At 31.9% G+C, this 13,763-nt stretch overlaps 1 protein-coding gene across 1 annotated transcript; it reads right to left on the reverse strand.

Moving 5' to 3' along the window:
* Nucleotides 1-1,390: 1,390 nt before the first annotated feature.
* Nucleotides 1,391-12,154, reverse strand: LOC100253103 (acyl-CoA-binding domain-containing protein 4). Its single transcript, XM_002264683.4, has 14 exons — nt 11,927-12,154; nt 10,107-10,275; nt 9,812-9,889; nt 9,614-9,733; nt 9,427-9,493; nt 9,265-9,326; nt 8,915-9,054; nt 8,708-8,834; nt 5,131-5,245; nt 4,930-5,018; nt 4,131-4,214; nt 2,290-2,610; nt 2,139-2,198; nt 1,391-1,912 (listed from the first exon to the last, which is right to left on the reverse strand). The coding sequence occupies exons 2-14, from the start codon at nt 10,194-10,196 to the stop codon at nt 1,739-1,741; spliced, it is 1,527 nt and encodes a 508-aa protein (XP_002264719.1). The 5' UTR covers nt 10,197-10,275; nt 11,927-12,154; the 3' UTR covers nt 1,391-1,738.
* Nucleotides 12,155-13,763: the final 1,609 nt, after the last annotated feature.

Below are 13,763 nucleotides of genomic sequence, written 5' to 3' on the forward strand. Positions count from 1 at the left end.
TAAGAGGCTAAGGTATACAGTGGAGGTAGTAGATAGGCAAAATCAATCAAAAGGGTTTTCAAATTAATGATTTTTTTTTAATAAAAAAAAACTTTAGGAAACTAGGCTAGCTATTTTTTCTTGGCTAAGTATTTTTGTGTCATATTTCAAAATTGATCCAATTATATGTAGGATCAATTCATCTTCAGTTAGAAAAATTTTCAATCACTGGATTAAAGGTTCTACTTCCTATTTAAACTCGAAGTTTTCATTTGAGAGCTTTGGAGAACACTAATAGCCATCACACAAATCCATTCTAAATGTGGGTATGTTTATTTTCTAACAAAATCCAACCCACTTTGAAGTTCAATTTTTTTTTTTTTTTGAATGGGTGTTTCTTAAAGTATGGACTGATTCATTTGGTTCTTCCATCCATTCTCTCTTCATGGTTATTAGGTTAAGATAAAATTCATTTTCTTTTTGTGCGGATTCAAAAAGAAGCCAAGATCAAGCTTAGTGTAACTCCAAGTTTGCTCCAGAAGCAAGAATTTCGAAAAGGACCGGTGGACTTAAACTAAGTAAAACCTTGAACTTAGTTTTTGTTCTTCATAGTGGATGATTTCAATCACTTTCGTGGTTTTTTATCTCTATCTCTTTATTAGTTAATTTTCTTTGCATTTATTTGGTTAAGAAAATTACCTTGTGTTAATGAGTAGACTAGTAGAGAATTTGATCTAAAATTCGATTGCATAATCCTTGAAATGGTTTGATAGTTTCCAGCTTAGTCTTTGTTTGAAGTAAAGAATGTTTGGATTTGTGTTTAAAGTAGTCAGAAGTTGACAAAAATTCTTTTTGGAAATGTTGTTACATTTGCATGTAAATTGTATTGAAATATTATCAAGAGTATTAATACATCCATTCTTGCATATGATTTAGCATGATTGTGGAAAGAATTGGTAGAGTAAAATATAATATAAAAAATTCTGAGAGACAATCATTGTTAGGGAACCATTTTAAAACACCTATTAACCCTCCCCCTCTAGGTGTAATCCATAATTGAGATACATTCAAAATCGGTATCAAAGCGGGCTTTGAAACAAAAATTATCTTTGGTATTTGAATCTCAAATATAAAACCACATCGAGAAGGTGCTTCTATTGGGGGAGACCATCCTTTTTAACCAACGAAAACTATTTTCATTAAAAAGTGAGAATATAAAAAAAATTTCAAAATACAAAACGCAAAAAAATGGAATATCGTTGAATTTGGTTAGTCTCTTCCTTAAGTGTCGGATAGAGAAGGTAGACAAATTGAAATGCATACACACTTTGTCAAGCATGGAGAATCACATGACTGGTATGGTTCAAATGGTACCATAAACTCCCAATAATAAGTAAGAAGAACTAGAATCTTGTAATCAAAAGAACAATTACCATCATATAGCATGCAAAAAGATACTCAAACACAAATTACAACATGTAAGTAATTGTACGATTCCAAAAAGAAAAAAGGGCACAACTTGACTCAATAGACAAATAATTCCGCTACTCAGTTTAATCTCATCTCCTTAAAGCAACTTAATTTAGGTTGTAGATTCAGCAAATCTTGCAAGATTTTCTCCCTTTGTTTTTGATACTCTGAAACTTTGAGCACATATTGTTCTGATTCTGAGAGATATTGCTTATTATTACAGTGGCTTGGGAAATAGGTAGGGCTGCTGAATGCCCATTTCAATGTAGATGAACTGACCTAGCAACTTTTATGTATTGGGTGTTCCAGCTATCCATCGCCACACACCTCCAGAACCTTGTCTTTGAGCAGCTGCCACCTCCATATTACGTTCCAACATAGATTTCTGGCGCCGGAGTAATTGCACCTCATCCTCTATGGACTGCAAAGTCTCTAGCATCTTTTGCAGTTCTGCAATTTGTGCCTGAAAATCCCATCATCAAAGAATTCAACCATTCTATTCTAATAATTTGTTTTTAAAATATATACATTGGATGACCTAAAGGAAGGTGAACCTCCAGGTAATTATTGGCATTTGGCATTCAATACCGGGCCCAAAAGTGCAGAATAGTATCCAATTATTAACCAGAAAGAAGAAAATATTATATGCTAAATAAGTTAAATGGAAGAAGTATGAGGTAAAGGGAAACCTCCAGTTTTGAGCATCTTGATCTTTCCACTACCAGTTGACCTTGGACCGAATGGAGTTCCTGAAGGAAATTGGTAAAGAATCATGAAAATTTTGGCCATTAGATGATGAAAACAATGAGCTGTATAAGTCATTTGACAAATTGATAGTACCTTGGACAACTCAGCATAGGTACCATTGATGTCATCAATCTTTTCCTTGAGCCTAGAATTTTCTGCTTTGACTTCGGCAACTGAAGATTCCAAGACTTTATTTTCTTCTCTAATTGCATTGATTTCAATACTAAAATCCTGGGCAGAATTATTTTCTTTTACTCCCCCAAAGTTTGAATCTTCTGTTTCAATGAAATCCAACTTTTCAGATTTGGCCAAGGCATATGCAGCAGTAACAGAAGCTGCTGCAGCAGCTGCTGCGGGTGACTGAAATATCTTGGGGCGTGTTGAGTCTGTTGGCTTGGGTTTCATAATGAATACCTGGAATTAAAGGACATAAACATTTGAGGACAAGTTACCATGAAAAAGTGCCATGGCCTATCATGTAAAGAAATGAACAATGGTGAAGGCATGCCACAAGCTATCATGTAAAGAGAAGGACAATGGTTGACACTGGAAAATCCCAAGTAAAGCAATCATCAGGGGATCAATTCCAATTTGTGATAACTCCAAACATTATAGTATTGAGTTCAATATGTTTCTGATGCCAGACAATTTATGCCACATCCATTTCATGACAAAGAAGAATAGAAATTACAATCTTCTCTCAGATTTTTCAATAGTTGGGACCTGAAAAAAGAAACACCTCCACTCAACTAGAGCTTTATAGAAGCTACCAAACTATTTCTCTTAGTTAAGGTGAGTTTGACCATTTTTAGGAGCCAAAACAGCACAAGTCACAAGATTTAAAATTTTCTTGTTCTTTTTCTCGTCAATTTTCTTGGCAATTAAACCAAAGGGTGAACGGCAGTTCTTGTAATTAGCATCTCTGTGTAGTCCAAAGTGATCATGTGGATCGAACACCCCCATAAACTCATTTTTTCTGCTGCTGATGCCATAACACACTAATCATAAATAAGTCTTTCATTGAAATTCTAAATAAATAAATGAAATAATTTAAATACTATTGAAAGTACAAACGGAATTACTCAGGGTCTGTTTGGAAACTTTTCTTGAAAATAGTTTTCTATTCTTTAGATCAAACAACAGTTTTCTAACTCAGAAAACATGTTCGCCAAATTTTGGACAAAAAAAAGGTTTTTTGAGAATGTATTCAGAAAAACAAGTTTTTTTAGAACAAATTTAAGGTGTTTTTAGTTGCTTTTGCAGAGAATTCTATACAACAGTTAAAATATAAAAAATATTTTGGAAACTTTTATATTGCATATAATGTACAATATCTTCATAAAGAATAAGTGGAGAAAATTATTTATCATGTTTGAATTCCTAAACAGAATTTCACTTCCGAAAACAACAGAGAACTATTTTTAAGAACTGTTCTCAAAAACTGTATTTTGATAACTGTTATTGAAAATGTTCCCAAATGGTCTTTCAATTTCTGGAAGATATCTCTACATGGCCTACTCAAAAGAAAACATAAAATATTAAAAAAAAAATTAAAAATAGCAAACTGTAAAGTTGTATGGAGTTTGATGAGGAGGTCAATGACCTATTTTGCTTCTGTCATTCAAATAGCACATAAGTTTTGAAGAATGTGTCTTTCCACTAATTAAACACTCGCTATTTTATATGATCAACAGAAATCAAGCACAGCAAAATCTACTAATGGGAATTAAGAACAAGATTCAAGTAAAGAATTGATGCAATATTAACAACTTCAACACAATAATGAAACTTTTCACTTCACATTTTTTTGCCACAATCAGACGAAAATTGGAAATGCACCCACAAGTACAACCTTAATAGATAAAAATAAAATTAAAAATAAAAAAATGGATAAATTTAAGTTAATTATATTGAACAAGTTTTATAATACGTACCTCATTATTATACTTGCCATTGTAGCCACCAAAAGTGACCAAATGCTTCTCTCCATTGACTGATGCTGAGCAAACATTGAGGCCCTGTTTTCAAGTTTAGGCTTAATATACTTGCTATTCAGGTATATGACAGCAGATATCCATGTATATAACATAGCAGTAAATTAGACTTTCTGAAATCAAATTGAACATCATCAAAATGTGGTCCTTTTGTATACAAATTTGGAGCACATACCAAGGATAGATGCTTGGAATTGTTCCACAAAAGAATCTCTATTCTCCAATTTTGACATTTGTTAATGTTTATATTACATTGAACTCAACTTAGCAAAATCCAGGCTACTATTAATATGAACTAGAAACAAAATATAAAACATAGATAAGCTTGTATAATTTCAGGATTGAACAAATCATTTATTTCCCTTATAATAAGATTAGTTCAAAAGGGTTGGAGCCGGTAAAGAAGCAAAGCTAAAGGCCTTAAAGCAACAGTTTGGCGCCAGCATCATTTATATATGTAGATATACAACATCCATCAGAAAACTGACATATCAATATCATTCATTACATGGAACAAAATTGATATGGCATCCCAACATGAAAATGGCATGATTGATCAGTTGGATATTGCACAAAAAAATTATGGAAACAGAAAGCTGGAACTAACAACTAATAATTATGAAAATGCTCTCTGATGCTCAGACTATGAGTTCCTAGTAAAGAGAATGTTAAAACTATGAGTTCCTAATTATTCAAATGCTTAAAATAATGTAGACTGGAAAAGACACAAAATGGATACCTCACTAGCAAGAGGATCCCTTTCCTTGACCCTTGTCAACACTGACCAGCCAAGCTTAGACATATTAAACACAAGGGTTTCTGGGGTACCTGTACACAAAATTTGAGTCTATAAATACCACCAACATATGTATAGATAAACACCAAACAAACTTGCATCACATACCAGAATAAAATATAAATATTGCAACTTTCTACATACCACTTCTATTATCTCCACCACCAACAATATACCAGTTTTCATCAATGGTTGTACCAGCATGCCCTGCCCTAGGAGTCACCAAATCGCCTTGGATTTGTGGCTGGGACCACTCCATCTGCAATGGAGGAAGATCTTATCATGTTGAACAGTGGTGTAAAACCAAAAATTTTAAATATTCTTTAGGGTTGGTGAGCACTTTAGCTATATGATTCATGATGCTTCATTCAGCAAGGACTAGAAAACAAATTCATTGCCCTCCAAAATGATTTTCAAGCCTAAGGTCTCTCACAAGATTATGGTTTTGGCTTTGTTAGTAGCACATAATAAAGTTTATTCCAATGACATGCATCAAATTAGAAGACCAAGAAACCTCTTTCCCTGAATACTCATGCCATATAAAAGGAGCAACAAGATAACCAGTTCTGTTTGGGTGTCCATTAACAAAATATTTTACAGCATTCCACTTTGATCCATAATGAGGGAACTGAGAACAGTGCTTTCTAGAGGAATACTTCCTCACTTCACATTTCTAAGAAGTACCCTTTAGGTTGAATGAAATGAAGTTGTGACAAGAACACTTCAAGAAATTTAGGCCAAGTCAGGATAAAACGATTTTCAAGTATCATTTAGGCTTATTCTAAACCAGCAGGGATAGGAAATGTGATTCAATATGAGGTTCTTGCCTCTAGAATGGACGTGAACTTCCAGTAGACTCAAAATTCCTTGAATCACGAGGTTACTTTCCTAGAAAAAGAGACACACTGCATCTTGAGGGCTCTAAGAGAGGCATTTTACCCTCCTCAGTCATATTTATCTTTGAGTGGTTAAAGCTATTTCCCATTATTTCCTTCTCTATCTTTGCTCTCTTGTAAGATGCTATCCTCTCTTATAGATCTAATCTCTTTCTAATAAATTTGGGTTTCCTATCAGAAGTGGATCTCTATTAGCTCAAATAAATTATTTCTGTTCTATTGTCTTGTCAAGGTTTGCAGAGAAAGTAATATATTATGTACTCCAAATGAAGATTACATAAAAAAATTTGCCAAAAAGTGATTTTTTGAAGAACAAATATTTTAGTACAAGTTCCAAAATATTGGCTAGTGGAACATAGAAATAAAATAATCCTGTTTCCTACTTGTTCTAAATACCACAGGGAAAATCCAAAATCCCACAGGACAAAAGACAAACATAGAGGAGAAATTCTGAAAACATGAAGACTTTTTATTTTATTTTATTTAAGTGAATGATGCAATCATTAGTTAAAGATGGTGAAAACATACTTTAATGCCTAAATTTCTTGTAATGAAACAGATCAAAAGCCTCCTGCTAGAATTTAGTTTGTCTCAAGAAGATAAAGCCGAAGACCAATTCAACAAAAATAAAAAATAAAATGCCTCTTGGTCTTGCTTTTCATAAGTTCTATAACAAGATAAAACCTTACTAAATCATGGTGCAAAGTCACAATATTGGTCATTAACTTGGAGGGTCCTAAGGCACATTAGTCTCATATCTTGGATTGGTATAAGAAGATACGCAAAATATGTTAATTAAAGAACTTCAAAATTTTTAAGAGAATTGTTGAAATTATCACAAAAATAAATACAATCACATAGACTTAAAAAATTAATAAATATATATAGAGAGAGAGAACATTATCCATATGGTGATAGAAGCATGTTGGAATAGATTTAAAACATTTTTATTTATCACCTCATACTAAATATTAGATAAAAATATTAATATATATATATATATATATATATATATATATATTTAGAAATAATTTTGTTTCAATTAGATATTTTAAATTTTTTTTAAAAAAAACTTAACCATTAAAAAAATAACCATGAATCACCTTTAAAAATATAAATATCATTTTTCCCATCAAATATATTATAAATAAAACCACTATAAAAAAAATAAATAAATAAATAAAGAAAAGATTTTTATCATTTTTATTTTCATTTGCATAAACAAATTTTAATATATCTATCTATCTATCTATATATATATATATATATATATATATATATTAGTACTTCTATCCATTAATTTTAAATTTTTATATTCCATTTACTTTACATAAACCTAGATATTTATAATCCAATCAAACACCTGTCTCCCATTTCCCTCCACTGCAACCATTCCCCTATCCATCAGAAAACCCTCTCTCTCGTTTCTCTACAACATACCTATTTCTGCAAAATACCCCTTTCATCATCTCTACACAATACACATTCACCCTCAGCAGACAACTTCTCACAGCATCTCTCCACAATACCCATTTCTCTGCAATATACCCATTTCTCACATCTCTCCACAGTACCCATTTCTTTGAAAAATACTCATTTCACCTCTCAGCGACAACTTCTCACATAATCTCGATGGTTTGAGGGCATTAAATTGGAGATAGATCAGCCATATGAGAATGGAAAAGCTTAGGTCTGAAGAATGAAGATGCAAATCAAGACTCAAGCTCTGAACCTTCCTTCCAAAGTTCTTCATTTTGATGGTTTTCTATTTCTCCATTGATTTTGACTCGATTATCGGTCTAGTACCAGTCATGGCTGAGGCAGATACAACTTGGCCGAGGCCAAGATTTTGCACCTTGTCAGTATGACCTTAGCCCTTAATTCACTCTAACACCAAGCATAAAACACAAATAGCATCACTAAAATTAGGTAAATAGCATGAATACTAACACAACAATATCTTTGAATGATAACCACTTCACCACCTTTCTTGAGTCAAGATAACTCAAGTTCAGATTTGGCCCCATCAGATGCCCAACAAACCTGTACACTATTCCTTTCTTTGACCTTTTAAACCAATCAATACACTATATATTTAGCCTCAAAGAGATTACACAAACCTCGGCTACTGGCCTAATCATTGTCCACATGAAAACAAAAGCTTAAGAACATAAATCAGCATCATGCACTCTCATCATAAAATAAGCTCCCCATCCTTGGATGCCAATAATATGGTGAAGTTAGTTAACATAGCCAAAAATTTCCCAAATGTGAAGTGCTGCGAAGAAAGCCCAAATCAAAACCCCCTTGCATAATTTTTTTAACAGAAGAAATTTGAAATATATGTGAATAAAGTAACCAATTATATTTGCTGTGACAGTTTCAAGTTCAACCGGAATGACGGACCCATAAAGTTTGCATCTAAGTGGAAAAATATTTATCTTATTAAATGGATGCTGACCCACATACCTTAAATTCAATAATCACACCAGAAATTCATAAGAGAAACACCATAATCAGACAACACAATGGATCTTGTTAACTACTTTACACTTGATAGATGTATGTTGACAATCATTAACAAGAATGAAAAAAGAAAAAAAGATAGCAGCTTCTTTTGGGACAGATGTAAATTGTATGATCCTGCCTATCGAAGCATTACATACACAAAAATACCAAAAAAGGAATTCAGGCAGTTTAATTTTGATCAGGACTTAACAAACCACTACTCAACCAAGAAATTGAAACACATTAACATTCAGCTTATATGCTAAACTACAATTCAATTAAAGAACAAAACAAATTCCAAAAAGTTAAACACTTACAGTTTGCAAATCTAGTATGTGAAGATCATTGAAAAATATTGAATGCGAACAACCGCCAAAAATGAGAAGGTAGCGCTCCGCATGCACTGCAGCTGTATGATCAAATCTGGGAGCTGGAGGTGTCTGCCTATCAAAACACAAGAAAATGAAGCAGAACCCTTCTGAAAGCAAGTTTGTGACTTCTCATAAAGTAAATTAGATACTTACGTAGCCTCCACCACATCCCAAGTCATTGTATCTAGATCAAGAACATGGACATCATTCAGCAGATGTCTGCTCCTATCTTCTCCACCAAACATTATCAATCTAGAGCCAACCAGTGTTACAGATTGTCCCCCACGAGCCACCTGGAAAATACTCCATAATCATACTAACCATTAATTCCATTAGCCAACAAACACTAATACAACTGCAAATATAAATAGGAAGAAAAGTAGATTGAGATAGTCATTCTCCCATGTAAAAGATTGCAAGAGAGAGAGAAAGAAGAAACAATAAAATGATTTTGAGAAGCCCTAAGCCTAAGGACAAAAAGTCAAACTACATCAGTTAGTTACCGGAACTTTTCCTGAGGTCTTGATAACACCGCACTGTTGTGTTTCGAGATCAATAGCCCTCACTGCAAGCAGTTTGTTAAACATGAGAAAAGGTTCAAAAGAAAATCACATAATTTCTTATCCATTGGGACTAAGAGCAAAGTGGCTCAACAATAAGCTAACCTGTTACACCATCAGAAGAATTCTTTGAATGACCACCAAGTATAAGAAGTTTGTTTCCCCACTTAATCTGCCAAAATTAAAATTGTCTAAATGGTTATAAGTGCCATCATTATATGAACAAATTAAACTCATACAAAAGTAGAATTTAAGGATGTAAAAAAAAAAAAAAAAAAAATGGAACTTTTACCATATTGTGACCAGAGGTGGCTGGAAAAACTTCCTGTAAGTTATTTTCTTCAACTTTATCAGCATTCGATTCCATTTTCAGTTTTAGAGCAGACCATGCCAAACTTCTAAGATCAAAGACCTGAAACATAGCATCATTATCACAGGACCCACAAGAAAGGACTTCAGTTGACACCAGAAGAACAGGTAAATTGAATACCTGAACATCAGATAGATACCGACCATTACGACTTCCACCAGAAATATACAGTTTTTCATCAACCACTGCTGCAGCATGCTACAAATGTAATGATAAAATGGCATGGTAAGTATCTTACCTATAAATAGAGGAAAAGTTAAAAAATGTTCTTAACAAATTCATTAAGCAAATGAGATTGGCCAGTTTTGGTCCAAAGCCCTAGAAACAAGAAAAGTACAAATAAAACAAATGCCAAAACTAGCAAGAGTATTTGCACAGATCAAAAAACAGAGTAAATTTTTTAAAAGAGCACAACCTTGTAGCGAGCTGATGGTCTGGGACCTGATACAGGGAGTCGTAACCACTGGTCATATTCCAATTCTGAATGCCAATTGTCAATATCCATATCTTTCTTAATATCTTTTGTTCCAATATCAAGTATTTGTAGGACACTAGGTCTGTTGGTTCAGCTTGATAACTATTATCTGCAACAAGAGAGTAACAGAATGCAAAGAAATTATGAAGTAGAGGAATCATAAAGTCTATTGCTGATTACAGCATCAGGGGTGCATTAGAAGAAAATGTCACCCGGTTCAATTGCAGTGACACTAAAACAATGTCCACAAAATATTGAAGAACACTCTAGAGCTACAGGATAGAACTCACTGAAATTTTAAAGAATAACAGGGAAAATTATTGTAAAGAAGTATTGTTACTATTAGAAACCAAAGAATGAATGCAGTCATAAGAGAGAAGAGATAGCACCAATCAAGAGCAAGAACAGAGAAATCCTGATAAAAATAATTTAGGGATCTGCCGTGAAAGCCATTGACTACAAAAACATGTGATGTGAGTCAATGGGCAAGAATGTCCATCCAAGCGATGAGAAACAACTTAATGGCCTGTGTTCAACAAAGATGCAAACCTAATAGTATGGCCAAACCCAAGAAGTTGGAATAAGACTGTCAATTGAATAGAGTTGTACCATCAACAATCTAAGGGCAATAGGGTTAGCCATGGAAATTGAATGGCTCAAATTATACTATACATCATTTTGAGCTCCAAATTCACCATTTCTTGAAGAAAAATGATACCCATCATGGTACAGGATCAGTCATAAAATTTTGTGAAATCTGATTATTCAATTTTCTGTGATCATTTGTCACAGTGACTGACATTTTTCTAATTACTTTGTCAATATTTTTTATAATGATGGATTTGCACACAAAATTATAGATAGAACGTATTAAAAAAAATTCAATTTCCCTACCATCCAAATGTGGCCAAAGTGATTTCAAGAATTATTAGGAGGAAAGCATATCATGAATATATTTTAAAACTCTGATCCCATTCATGGGCAATAACCTATATCGACTTTTCCTTTAAAACTCAATTAAATTCTTTTTTTTTTTTTCTCCCTTTTTTCCTTTTTTCCTTTTTTTCTCTCTTTTTGTTTTTGGGTCTAACACCTCTTGTTTCCAATATTAAACTCATAGATGAGTCCATTTTAGGAATCAACAAACTTTAGTAGTTCATGCATAATGAGCTAAATCAAACATTTCCACAAAGTTAATGCTAATATTTCAAGTCTGTTGGATTTGCATAAATAACAACTTTTCAAAACTCCTTATCAAATTGCTACAACTGCAACTACTATATATGTTTGACTGCCGACAAAATACATGAAAATAAAAAAATAAGAAAAATCTAAAATTTAACATCTTAATTCCCATTCTTCTACCCCTAACAAACGAAAAATCTCAACTCACCCGAGCCTAATACAACCAAACATCACCCAGTCCAAACAGTTGTCATTGCCATTAATATGCCGCTGAGAAATGAAACAAACTTCAAATCTTACAATTCCATTAGCCACTCAACCGAATCCAAACCATTGTAAAGCAGAAGATTCAAAATTCCATTTCCTTCTCTTCCCTGAGTTTCTGAGGGACCAAACTGAGACTTAATGCAATTACCTCAAAGAATTCATTTAAATACACGCAACGGATTCTACTAATTGACCTTTGCAACGATTATCGCTCAGAGATTCAGATCTGAGTTTCAAATTCAACAACGAAATGTCGAACAAAATTCAAACTTGAAGTGGATAGATTGAGGCAACAGAGTCACCAGTACCTGAATTTTTCAAAATTTTGGGGAGATCAGCGCCGTCGAATCCGATCGGACTGAGATTTGACGGCAGAGAATCGGATCCGAATGCCAATGTGGCAAGATCGGATTGTCTCGGTGCTCCGACAAACGACGGATATTCACCGTCGATCACTTTGTGCGCGTGTCTTGGTACGGACAAAATAAACCGAAAAGCTCAAGGTCGTCCTCTATGCTGGACCAATGTTATATGCAATAAGCTGAATATAAAATAATTGGACTTCAGCAAGTCCACATATATTCAAACATTTGCAAAGCCCAAAACTTAGCCCAGCCCATCAAACTAAAAATGGCTCACAAGTAAATTAGGTGTGTAAATAACTTCAATTCCGTTGGTTTTTGAGTAAAAAATGAATTCAACCAACATGGTTAGTTTGTATATGATAAAAATTGAATCAACAAATTTTAAATGAAAAATTGAAACAAACAAGTCTTTTAAGTTCAATTTGGTTCGATTTTCGTTAATAGGTTTTGATACAACTTAATGGTTTTTTAGTCTTTAACTCAATTTTAGATTTGTTTTTGTTTTAAACCTAAAATCTATTAATATAAATTTATATTAGGGCATAAGTCTAATTTTTTTTTTAAATTAATTCAAATCAACTTGGATTTGATATTAAAAATATATTAAATATATTTACAATTAATTTAATCATAATATACAATAAAAAAAATTAATTTAATAGAATCTAATATATAAAAAATTATCAAATATCAAACAATTATATATAAGTTTTAAATTGTCAATTTGGTTCGGTTTATATCAATTATGAGACAAGAAAGTGGAAAACCAAACCAACAAGGTTGATTTTCAAAATTCTCAAATTGAATCAATTTTTTTATTAATGAAAATCGAATCAATATGATCAGATTTGGTTATATGGATTAGTTTGTTGGTTTTTTTTTTTTTTTTTTTGCACAGACCCATAATGACAATCATTTTCACCAAATAGAATTTTAATTAAATTTTGAGATCCACGGATAAAATTTCAAAGCAAATATAAAGATCAAATTAGTCGAATATGATATAAGATGAGATAACATATCTTATTTCATGTTCAAACAATAATGGAATAGAATAAAGTATCTTATGGGTTATAAATTTATTCTTTTCATCCAATTTTTTTTTTTCATTTTCTTAATTTTTGTATTACTCATTTTTTAAAATAATTTTTTATTAAAAAGTAAATTTATAATTCACAACATAAAATAGTATTAAATATGTGATAACCTCTCTACAAAATATAAGTTTTAGACGCTTATATTATAAAGGTAATAGATTTTAAATTTGATTAAAAATTTTAAGATATTAAAAAAAAATTAATATCAAGTCTATAGTTTTTGCATAAAAGTTTTTTCTTTTTATATAGAAGTTTTTATTTTTAAAAACAAAAAACAGAAAGTATATTCAAACTAAGCTTAAATTACAAATTATGGAATGATTTATAAAGAAACATTAAAATTTAGAGAGATTTCAAGTGTATTTAGTGGTGTTTTTAAAAAATGCTATTAAAAAAAAGTGTTTGGTAAAATTTAGAAAACACTTTTAAAATTTTAAAAAATCACTTGTATAGTGTTTTTTGATAAACATTTTATAATTGATTCTCTTAAAAATATTTTCAAAAACAATATGTTCACTAAAAATACTTTCACTTAAAACATTTTCCGACCTACTCTTCATACATTTTTTAATAAAAAATATTGGAATGCAATATGAATTTTATTTTAAATAAATATTGAACATATGCATAATATAAGATATCCAATTCCATATTTTTAAACAAATATTGAAATACAATATATT

The sequence above is a fragment of the Vitis vinifera genome, chromosome 13 (assembly GCF_030704535.1).
Source record: "Vitis vinifera cultivar Pinot Noir 40024 chromosome 13, ASM3070453v1".
Taxonomy (NCBI): domain Eukaryota; kingdom Viridiplantae; phylum Streptophyta; class Magnoliopsida; order Vitales; family Vitaceae; genus Vitis; species Vitis vinifera.